This window comes from Rhinolophus ferrumequinum, chromosome 15 (genome assembly GCF_004115265.2).
Source record: "Rhinolophus ferrumequinum isolate MPI-CBG mRhiFer1 chromosome 15, mRhiFer1_v1.p, whole genome shotgun sequence".
Taxonomy (NCBI): Eukaryota; Metazoa; Chordata; class Mammalia; order Chiroptera; family Rhinolophidae; genus Rhinolophus; species Rhinolophus ferrumequinum.
In genome coordinates this window covers 16493136-16505123 of record NC_046298.1, presented here as the reverse complement: position 1 = coordinate 16505123, position 11988 = coordinate 16493136, and the positions used below count along the sequence as shown (strand labels likewise).

The following is an 11988-nucleotide window of genomic DNA, read 5'->3' as shown; positions in this document are numbered from 1 at the left end:
GCCACTGCCTACCTAGCCTGGGAACTCACTGTTGCAAACCCACCACCTCTGTGCTGCCAGCCAGCCAGGAAGAGGGCTCAGAGACCATTTAGGGTGGTCCTGGCGCCTCCTTTTCTGCCACCTAGGCCCAGGAGCGGGGAAAACCCAATCCGATCCCATCCAGGCGCTCCCAGCGCTCCCTTGGAAGTTACAGTAAGGGTGAACGCTGGGTGCAGAGTTCCTAAATCTCATCTTCCAGCTCCCATATTGAGATTAAAATGAGAACTACTACAGAAATGATGTGGAAGAATAGAGATACGTTTAATACTTAGCATTGACTAAAAAGGAATATAAAATTACAAAACTTATATTTTGTCAGGACTTTTCTGAAAAGGACCACTTGGATTAAATAGAAGCTTCCGGTAAATAAGAGCCGCATCAGCAAGGCAGCATACCGCTGCCAGGAGTCCAAGCACCTGGAAACAAAGACATAGTGTCACTGCTGTGGCTATGACCTGTACTTCCTGTCATTCACACAGGTTTTAAGTGGTCTGCCCACGGGCTTCCTCTCCTGCCAGGGTACTGGGATGGCTCCCTACTCTGTCACCTAATACCAAAATAAGAATACCTCGGAGATCATTTTATTGTCATCCCCAAGTTTCCTAATACCTGCCTAGAGAAAGGGAAAAGATAATTTAAGTGAGCAGAAATGGCACTGAAGTAGTGTGAGCTCTGCAAGAAACACTAGTCTGGATCTCTTGATTTGCCCCTGAATGTATTGTTTAAGGCCCTACTGATACTTAGTTATCAGTCAACATTTGTATCTCGAATGTTCCACTGTTTGACCTTCCTATTGCAAACTCTACTGGAGAAAGGGTCCAAGTTAACACCAGCTCAAGATCGAACCACGGCAATAGTAGCTGTGATGAAGCTTGGAGACCTGGAGTTATACGATGACCCAAAGTAAACTCTCAAAAGCTGGGCTACATCCATGTAAGGGGTGGGATTCTAAACCGGCCTTAGAAAAATACAGTTGAAGTAAAGGGAACAAACTAGAACATGGTCTTTAAGTACTATGACGGCTATGTGAGAGCTGGGGAAGAGACGTCATGTTCCTTGCATGCTGTTTGGTCAGCTCCATCCGACGGCTCGCTTTCTGGCTTCAGACACTGCTGTTTCCACCCCGAATCTCAGATGGGCTTCCTAGGTCTGACCACACTAAGAACTTCCTGCCTGTACTTGCATGACTCTCTGTGTTGCCGGTCCCTCCACCTGGAACGGTCCCTCCACCTGGAACGGTCCCCCCGTTGCCTTTAGTCCTGCGATTCCACTGCCAGAGAGGAGAAGTTGCTTCCTCAGTTCTGTACCTTGAAGCAGTGGCAAAACCTTACATATTGCTGTTTGCACATCTGTCTCCTGCATTACGCTCTAAGCAACTTGAGGAAAGGGCTCATGTTCTAGCCAGTGCCGTCTGAGAGAAATATGTGAGTCACCCATGTAAGCCACATAATTAATTGAAAATTTTTTAATAGCCACATTAAAAAGTGAAGAAAAACAAGTGAAATTAATTTTAATAATGTATTTTATTTAGCCCTATATAGCCAAAATATTATCATTTTAACATGTCATCAATATAATAAAGTTATTAATGAAATATTCTATATTCTTTTTTGGGGGTGGGACGTCTTTGAAATCCAGTGTGTATTTTACGTGTACAGCTCATCTCAGTGTAGACCAGCCATATTTCCAGGCCTCAGTAGCCGCATGTGACTAGCGGCCACCACACGGGGCAGCATAGCTCTATACTTTGTCAGCACCTACCAAAGTGCACTTAAAGAAGGAATGAATGATTGAATGAATGAAGGAGTAAATAAATGAATGAAAGTAAATCCTATGCCTGGTCTCTCTTTCTCCATAGTAGAGGGATAAAATTATCTTTAAACACAACTGAGGGAAATTGCCGTTACAGCACAATCTCATTTCTGGAGTAATTCCCATCCCTCAAGAAGTTGCTTAGGGCCTAATAAGAGAGATGAAAAACCATGGATTCTGACATACTTGGCTGTCTGAGAGCAGTCAGTTCTCCTAAGTGGCCCATACTTTGAAAAGACAAGAAAATATGAGGGAGATTTATTTAAGAAGAACTTTCCAATTCACTTCTCTAGATCAAAACCTAGAAAAGCCAAATGATTTTGAACCTCTGTAACAAATCTCAGAAGAATATTAGATGGGACTATTTCAACTACATTACTTGACACTTTTTAATTTTCGTTTGCCTCCTAGGATAAAGTCTGATTATAGTGATTTGCATCTCTTCAAACAGTGTTCAAAATAATCCTTTAGTTACAAGGCTTCCTACCATTGCCTTATCATGAGACATCTATTATATTCCATCCGAAGAAGGACCTGGTGAAGAAATAACTGAGCTCAGAACAACCTGTTTCACCTTAACAAGTGGTATGTTTTTCTTTTTTTTTTTTAAGTGAGAGCTATGAAACTCACTCATCGTGTTTTTGCTTGACATCATGTTCCTCAGCGTTAAATATTGTAACGGATTTCAGTAGCTTTTCTTAGTCTAGGTTTTCTCAGTCTAGTCTAGCTCTACATACCTGAGAAATATGTAGGAACATCTTTATTTGGTTAACTTCATTTTAGTGTGCAGTCGTATTCCTTCATGTTAATCGGGCATGTATTCATACAAAAAAAAACATAAGCCACTGAGTACTATATACATATACTGGCCATGGAAATCTGAATTCTGATCAAACCTAAGGAAGAAAGCAGAGAGACCTCCTCCAACTTACCCCTCCGAGGACCGTAAATGTGTTGTCTGTTGTCAGTGCCAACACTGATATGGTTATCATGAATGTCGCTGTTACCAGAGAGTTGATAATATCCTGAAAACACAGAATAGAAAGGTCAGCTTTACATGAAGACCACCAAAAGAAAGTGAATCAGCTCCCCCAAAATTTTGAAAGTTACATTTATTAAACAAATGTATTTAGTATTTATCTTTTAGGAAATCAAACTGACACAGTAAAATGCCACCTATATTGTATTTGGTCTGCAGTGATGCCTGGTGGTTCTCTTAAGATATGATATACCAATAATTTAACTCCTTAACAGACTTCTTTCTTATGTACTTGGAGGGAGAACTCGTCTGGTTAGGAGTAGATGCTATGTGGAAAGTTTAAGGTAGAATGGTATATTGGGAAGTCAGAATGCTCACTTTTAATAATATAAGAGAAAGTGTAAATTAGCCTACACTGTAAACCAAACTTTATGTTACTGAAATGCAATAAAACTTAAAACAGTGCACACTTAGGAGAAAGTGGTCATTTTCAGGAACAGCTCCCATCTGTATGCAATGGCTGGCCAATTATCCTGTTATTTCTGATGATGTAGCTCATTCATTTAATGATTTCTTGAAATGAAGCATTTCATTCTGAACTGTGGCTTTAAAAGGTGCAACTTACATTTTGAATGGATGTACAGTGTGCGGAAGGCAAATCGTCTTTATTCTGGAATGATTTATGTATGTTTGCAGATAACTGTAGACAGGAAAGAGTTCAACACAAAAATATCAAATTGCAAAACCCTGGTAACTTAGAAAAGTAGTTATGAAAAAGAAAATAGGAAGAGGTTCAATGGAGACAGGTCAAGATTAGATACACTTAGGAAGAAACAAAGTTCTCGTTTGCAGGAGATATTGAGAGTAGCTGTCCGAGGTTAATACCCCTCTGTGCTGGACGTTTTGCTCTGCTTCCAGGCAATAGACCGCACCTCTACTTCAGACAGGGATCCCTGCCTCCTGGCAGTAATTTGGGTACGTGTATATGAATGGCTTTGGAGAAAAGTGGTGCTCTAGGCCGTGTAGAGAATCACAGGACAAAAAAGGATGTACCTGCCCCAGAACATCAATGACCCTTAATGGTCATTGAAAGCACTGTTTTTATATTAAGAACAAAACATCAATATGCCACGGAGGAGAATGTAAATTTAATTACAAAAATGCAGATTTCACAGAAACTTTGAGCCTGCACTTGGATACCACCACAAAACCCTGGGTTGGCTCACATCGATTTCGGTCGGTCACTGGAGCACTTGAGGGGAACGGTCAGAGAAGGCCTGCTCTCCCAACTGTCAGTTACTGCAACTTTGAGACAACGATACACATACTGAATCTGAGTGCAGATGACCAGTTCTTTTCCTAGTCAGTGAAGTCTGGCTCTCATTCCATGGCCACTCTGCAGGGACCTCATACTGTTCATGACCCTCTTTGTCCCTGACCCACTTTCCTCAACTTAGTGGTGGCCCCTCTGGTTACAGTTGTCTCTCCTTCCCTGCTCAGTCTGACTAGTCCCACAGCTTTACTGTCACCTGTCCACTTGAGGCAAACCACTCTGGTGCAGGTCGTCGGGAGCCTCTGTGGTCAGTGAGTATTTTTCTGGACTTTCTTTATATGTGATATATAAAGATATATAAAGAAGCAAGAAGCACTCCTTGCTTCTAGAAATGCTCCTCTCTTGGCTTCTGTGACATGGGTCTCCCTTGGGTCCTCTCCTGCCTTTCTCTGGCCACTCCTCCTTTTCACCCTGTATGTTGGTCTTTCCCAGTTTTACCTTCAGCTTGCTCTGTACTCTCTCTGAGCCAATTAGGCCAATCCCGGAGCTCATTTCCATCACAAGGTGATAACCCCCAAAGCTGCAGTGCTCACTCCTCTCTCCTAAGCTTCAGATGTGTTCTGAACATTTCCATCTGAATATCCTGTACACAACGAAAACCTAGTATTCGTCAAACTGAACTCGTTATATACCACTCTCCCTGGCCCGTCCTTAAAACCATTCTTTGTCCTACACTTCCTATCTCATTTTCTTCCCAAGACAGTTGCTCAAATGGCAGGTATGCTTGATTCTCTTTAGTTACCCAGTCCTAGCCATTCTATTCCACTAACATCCTCTTTCCCTGCAGCTACTGTTATGACCTTACTTCATGCCTTTATCATATTCATGCCTGGATATAGCAATAGACTTCTAAATGGTCTCTGAGACCTACTTCTCGTTTTGTTCCTCTTCAAGCCATTAACACTGCCACCAGTGCCATCTCATAAAATGTAAGCTCATCATGTTACTTACTCTCCTACTTAAAAACTTCCAAAAAGTGGCCTTTGGTTGAAAACCCAGGGCATACAAAGCCTTGCGTACTCTGACCTCCTACTGCCTCTCGGGCCTCCACTCCTGCTCCCTCTCTCTTCTTCACAGCTCAACATCCCAGCCATTCAGGATGACCTATAGGTCTTTGGGGTCATGGTCTTTCTCCCTCCTAACCCTCACACACATTGCTCCCTCTACTGGGAAAGTCCTTTCATCCCTGTATCAGTCAGCTAACTACTTTTCATCCTTAGCCCTCAGCTCAGGCATAGTTTTCTTCAGGAAAGCCTGTTATGTGTGATTTGATTCCCTTCCCTGCCTGGGTGCCTCCTCACTATCCTGGAGATCACATCTGTTGCAGTACCTGTTAACGCTGAATTGCTCATCTAGCTGGTTTCCTGGCTACACTGAAATTTCTCAGATACAAGGTTTGTGTTTTGTCTTATCAAAGAACCCTTTACAGAGTCTAGGCAGCTATTAGGTTGGTGCAAAAATAATTGCAGTTTTTGCAGTTATTTTTAACCTTTTAAACCACAATTACTTTTGCACCAACCTAGTAGAATACAGGGATTGCAGAAACTTATTAACATTTGTTGAATAAATCACTTCATTAGGTCAAGAGCAGAGAGGAACCTGGGTTTCATAACGGAATAATAACTTAGTTGACCATATAGCACCATTTCTAAAAGATTAAAATATGAGCAAAGTTTGAGCTTCAGAGATTTAGAGACTACTTTCAGTATGCTACACATAGGTCATTCTCCCTCTCAGTGAATTCTGTTAAACTTAGGGCTCCAAGTTTATTACTGGGACACGTAAGAAGCTCCAGAAAATTATTAGTCTGGAGAAAAATAAATGCTAAAACCTGGCAAAGTAGAGTATGAAGAGCAACTATCCAACTTTTTGAGTACAAGATTAAAAGGATGTGGACCATGTTCATCGTCTCTTTGAAGAAATCCTTGGGAGTAATTCAGCTTGGCCCTTTCTGCCACTAAATGATGTTATTATGTACTCTGAGGGCCGACTGGGGAAGGCTTTGTGACCTCTTTTCCTAGACCTTCCTCTAGTCAGGTCCAGCTCTAAGGTGTAGATCAAGTAGGAGTTTGGAGAGGTACTATGAAGATCCTATCTATTTCCCAACTTTCCCCCTTTTGGGACTTTCTCAGCTGGTGATTAGCCTGAAATGCTCATCACTGGCCTTCAAAAGTGGCTCCAGAAGGTACCACTTTATGGCATGCTTATGGTTTGAGAATAGCTCTGAAGTCCTCTTTAATAGGGGTTATCAGCTTGGATATCAGCACTTCAAAAGGATGAGACAGGTACAGCAGAAGGTCGTAGGAAGGACACCTGTGGATATAGGATGCTGGGGATAAGACTTGAAAAAGGAGAGGTGAAGTCACTCAGTTTTTCCCAGAACCAGCTTATATTCTGGGCTAAAGGACCATATACTTGTATACCTTAACTAACATCTTCAACTTGCCTATTTTAACAGTTTACAGAACCATTTGGGCACTCCACTGGGCAGTTATTCCTAATGCTATGAGTATGGTGGGTGAAATCCATATGCTACTAGATAAGGCTCTACAAGATCAGTTAAGAATTATTCAGCATTAATGATTGCAGACATTTTTAAGTAAGATAATTTTGTGCTTTACTGCGCCTCCCTAATTATTTTGATTTTCCATTTAGTGACCAGGCATGTGTAAGACAGATACTTGTGTATCTGCCTCCATCTCTGTCCCCCCAAATTTGAGGCCATATCAATGTGCATTTAAAAAGGAGGTAAAGATTAAGAACATTCTATAATTTTATGAATCGTGGTCCTAAATTTCTTTAGAAGATCTACACTGAAGTGAATTCTCCTAACAGAAGGGTCAGCCACATCTAAATTTAGGTGGAACTCAGAGGAGAATTGATGCTGCGACTGCCCTTGTTCCCTGAGAATCTCCCCCGGGGACTATACAGAACCCATTAGCAGTGGGTACAGCTCCTCCTTCCTCAGCCTATCCAGAGATTCCTTACAGGCTTAAGAAAACTGAAGAACAGAGTTTATTAAAATGTTTCACTAAGGCAGGAAAAAGGAGTTAATTTTAACAATGAAACTGAACACTTACAAGCAAAGGCCAAAATATAAAGTTAATTATTCGATCAAGCCTGAACATATATAACATGATGAAAAAGAAAACAACGGTGACTTCAAATCCAGTGATAACAATGTATGGTTCAGGGGCTTGTGAGATGATAAAAAAGGTCATAGATGTCACAGTTAGTCCCTATAAGGAAAAAAAAATATGATTTATTAAATGCTTATTGAAAACAAGTTTAAGCTGTAAAAATGATCATTTCTAAAACAGGTAAATCCACGGGTTTCTGTATATGGCAGAAACCCGTTTATTTGGCTATTTACAACATCCTTACTAAGTGCTCATCTATGCCTTGTTACCTCTGCTGTCTGGGAATGTACTGCCTTCCCAAGTAGCCATTTCATTTTGGGAACTTTCCCAATATAAAATTCTTCCTTATATTAAGCAGAACTGTTCCCCTGTAACTTTTAACTGTTTCCACCCCCTCGCCTCTATGTCACTTCTTTAAAATTTAAAAATTATTTTTCCTCCCCTTTTTTTTTGAATGCCTTCAACATATTCTCCTGTGACAGTTTCCACTTCTCTAGCCAGGTCACCTGGCTCCAAATGATGCTTCTCTCCAAACCTCTGTTCAGAACGGACCACAATGCTCCTGGTAGGTCCGATGCCCCAGAAACGGGCAGTTCCACCGTCCTGGCCCTGGGCTATATCAGCCTTGAGCTTGGTCACATCAAACTTTCGACTTAAAGTAAGTAAACACAGAAGACATCGAAACCCCTTAGTCTTCTTGAAATCTTGGTACGACTGCAGCTGCCTCACCCGGTAACCGGGTACCTGGTTTTGTGTCTAAGTGCAGGCTAGGCCGTTCAGGTAGATGACGCTGATTTTGCTTTATGAGTGTGTGAGTAACGCCCCTGAAGGGGAGGACAGTGCCTTATTTCTCTCCTTCTCCCAGGATGCGTAGCCAAATGCCTTGTCTCTAGGGAGGCCTTGATAAACGCAAGGTTGGAAGAGAAGACCGGGCATCGTACTTCCCACCTTAGAGCCATCTCACTGCCTGTGAGCATGGTTCCACACTGCCCCAACCCCCGGCTAGCCCTCACCAGCCGCAGCATCTTCACGAAGGCTTTCACGCTGCAGTAGAAGGGGCGTTGCTCCTGCGTCAGCCTCAGGGCTGACATCACTCGGTAGACCCAGCAGCAGCAGCAGCACTTGCCGTCCACGTCCCCCTCTCAGCGCTCTGCTCCACCTGGCCTCGCGTGGCGGCTGCAACTGTTGGCGGCTGACTCGCACCGCCCTGCTAGGCTTCCCGCCCTCGCAGGCGCAGGCGCACGCGCACGTCCCTGCGGCCCGCATTCGTGCGCGTGCGCGCCACGCTACTCTCCCTGGCGTGCGCCCGCTGCATTGCACAGATGGCGAGAGGTGCAGGCTGGCGCCCTGGTAGCGCTGCCCCGCCCTGCCAGGCGCCAGTGACAGCTGCTCTTCAGCTCTCCACAGGAGCGGTCCTGTCAAGGAGTGCTCCCTGAGGGTAGGGCGGGAAGGGAAGGAAGGAGGGGTACAGGAATGGCTGTCCTGCCACTCCAGACTCTGAGTATCTCAAATGCCACCTCCTTGGTTACCCTGTCCAAAGTAGCCACAAAGACTCTCTCCTCATAGCATTTATCATTAGATGGTATGTACATATCTTCAGAATCTCAATTGCATAAAAGCAGGGAACCTCCAGTCTGCTTCTGCCTGTACGGTCCCCAGGGTCTGCCGTATAGTAGATGCAGAATATGTGTAGTGTGAACTAATGGCCTGGACCTCGTACCCTCTCCCTGCCCCCAGGGAATCACAGTCTGGGTTTGTGAGCCTGTTTGTTCTGCGTATTTTTTTTTTTTAATTTATTGGGGTGACAATTGTTAGTAAAATTACATCGATTTCAGGTGTACAATTCTGTATTACATCATCTATAAATCCCATTGTGTGTTCACCACCCAGAGTCAGTTCTCCTTCCATCACCATATATTTGATCCCCCTTACCCTCATCTCCCACCCCCCACCCCCCTTACCCTCTGGTAACCACTAAACTATTGTCTGTGTCTATGAGTTCTTGTTTCTCATTTGTTTGTCTTGTTCTTTTGTTGTTTTTGGTTTATATACCACATATCAGTGAAATCATATGGTTTTCTGCTTTTTCTGTCTGACTTATTTCGCTTAGCATTATAATCTCAAGATCCATCCATATTGTCATAAATGTTCCTATATCATCTTGTTCTGCGTATTTTTATTTTGACCTGGCACTGGTGCTTCTTCCATAGAACAGCCAGTGGTCCTTTAGATAATTCAGTTCGTATTTCTTACAAGGTGCTCTTACGAAGCCATAGCTCCACCATGTGGGAGCCTGTCTTTTTAGGGATGTGAAGTATGTGGCTCCTTCTATGTGATATAAATTCTGTCTTGGATAATTTGGCCACAGCCCCAGTCCATTCAGCCTTCTTTGGATCCTGCCCATCTCAGCTTCAGTCCATTTCATTCAGTCACATCTGATCAGCAGGTACCTCTAGCAGCCTCATCTCAAATAACTCACAAAAAAATGTTAAATTTCATCTTGAAGTTTGTTATGGATGGCACACACCCTGTGCTAGGTCAGTGGCAAATGGGCTTGTGGCTTTCCAGTAACAGATCTAGAGGCTGAGTGACCCCTCTCACAAATGACTTCCGTTTTCTTATACACAAAGTGACTTCTAGCATCTCGCACTTCTGGCTCTCCCAGAAGCACTGTAGTGGGCACGTACACATAGCCACGGCTTCTTACCAAACACCTTAGGTTGCAGGGCCTGGGCCCTGGCTACCTCACACCTGGGCTGAAGTTTTGCTACCTGACTATGGGTTTTACAGGCTTCCTCCCCACTCCCCTAGTCTCCTGTCCAGTATTGGTTGTGCCTTTGTTAAAAGATAAACTGAGGCAAAAATCGATTTGAATCGGGCAGCATCCAGTCTAGCAGATAGAAAGGAGTTCTGTGGAGCTATGCAAATGAAAGACTTATATGCAAAAGGGAGAGGAAACAAGGAAGTTATAGTAGGCAAAAAAGCTGGCTGGTTATCGCAAGGTTATTTTCCTTCCAGGGATGACAGGGGTCTATCAGGTAGATTACCTAACTAGGCAGATCCCACTAGTGAACAATTCCTGATTGACAGATTTAAGAAGCCATTTCTGGGAGATCCAAAACTATAATTAAACTAAGTCTTGGTTTGGTGGTGTGGGGCTTAGCATAAGTGACTCCATTTTGGGCCTGTTGTCTTGTTTTTGTTTTATTGATGTAGAGTTGACATATAATATCCTATTAATTTCAGGATACATCATAATGATTCAATATTTATATATTTTACGAAATGAGACCCATGATAACTCTAGTTACCATCTGTCACCATATAAAGTTATTATGATATTATTGGCTACATTCCCTGTGCTGTACATTACATCTCCATGATTTATTTATTTTATAACTGGAAGCTTCTATCTCTTAATCCCCTTTACCTGTTTCACCTCCCTCCTACCCCTCTCCCCTCTGGTAACCCCAGTTTGTTTCCTGTATCTATGAGCCTGTTTCTGTTTTGGTTTGTTTGTTTATTTGTTTTGAGTTTTAGATTTCCACATATCAGTGAAATCATATGGTATTTGTCTTTCTGTGTCCAGCTTACTTCTCTTAGCATAATACCCTTACGTTGTCAGAAATGGCAATATTTCATTCTTTTTTATGGCTATACACACACACACACACACACACACACACCTATCTTCTTTATCCATTCATAGTGATGGACACTTGTGTTCCTTCCACATTTTGGCTATTGTAAATAATGCTGCAGTGAATATAAGGGTACATATATCCTTTTGAATTAGTGTTTTCATTTTTTTTTTCGTATAAATACCCAGAAGTGAAATTGCTGGATCATATGGTAGTTTTATTTTTAATTTTTTGAGGAACCTCCATATTGTTTTCCATAGTGGCTGCACCATTTTACATTCCCACCAGCAGTGGACAAGTGTTTCCTTTTCTCTACATCCTCACCATCACTTGTTATTTTTTTGTCTTTTAGATAATAGCCATTCTGACGGGTGTGAGGTGATATCTCATTGTGGTTTTGATTGCATTTCCCTGATGATCAGTGATGTCGAGCATCTTTTCATGTGCCTGTTGGCCATCTGTATCTCTTCTTTGGAAAAATGTCTATTCAAGTTCTCTGCCCATTTTTAAATGAGGTTTTTTGGTTTTTTTTTTTTGATGTTAAGTGTATAAGTTCTTTATATTTTTTGGATATTATTGATAACTCCTTATTGAATGTATGATTTGTAAATATCTTTTCCCATTCAGTACGATATCTTTTCATTTTGTTGATGGTTTCCTTTGCTGTGCAAAAGCATTTAAGTTTGATGTCATCACATTTGTTTATTTTTGCTCTTGTTGCCCTTTCCTGAAGAGACTGGTCTAAGAAAATATCTTAGAAGATATTAAAGAGGTTACTGCCTATGTTTTCTTCTTGGCATTTTATGGTTTCAGGTCTAACATTCAAATCTTTAATCCATTTTGAATTTATTTTTGTATATGGTGTGAGATAGTGGTCCAGTTTCATTCTTTTGCAAGTAGATGTTCTGTTTTCCCAGCACCACTTATTGAAGAGACTGTCTTTTGTCTATTTTATATTCTTGCTGTCTTTGTCATAGATTAATAGACCATATATGCATGGACTTATTTCTGGGCTCTCTATCTTATTCCATTGATCTGTGTGTC

The 11988-nt window shown here is 42.1% G+C and overlaps 1 protein-coding gene across 2 annotated transcripts; it reads right to left on the bottom strand.

Annotated features, from left to right (window-relative positions):
* Window positions 1–287: 287 nt before the first annotated feature.
* Window positions 288–8518, bottom strand: CKLF (chemokine like factor). Of its 2 annotated transcripts, XM_033127976.1 has the most exons (4): window positions 8317–8518; window positions 7244–7402; window positions 2784–2876; window positions 288–455 (listed from the first exon to the last, which is right to left on the bottom strand). In XM_033127976.1, the coding sequence occupies exons 1-4, from the start codon at window positions 8392–8394 to the stop codon at window positions 345–347; spliced, it is 441 nt and encodes a 146-aa protein (XP_032983867.1). In that variant the 5' UTR covers window positions 8395–8518; the 3' UTR covers window positions 288–344. The 2 variants fall into 2 exon arrangements, with proteins under 2 accessions (XP_032983867.1, XP_032983868.1); XM_033127977.1 differs by lacking the exon at window positions 7244–7402.
* Window positions 8519–11988: the final 3470 nt, after the last annotated feature.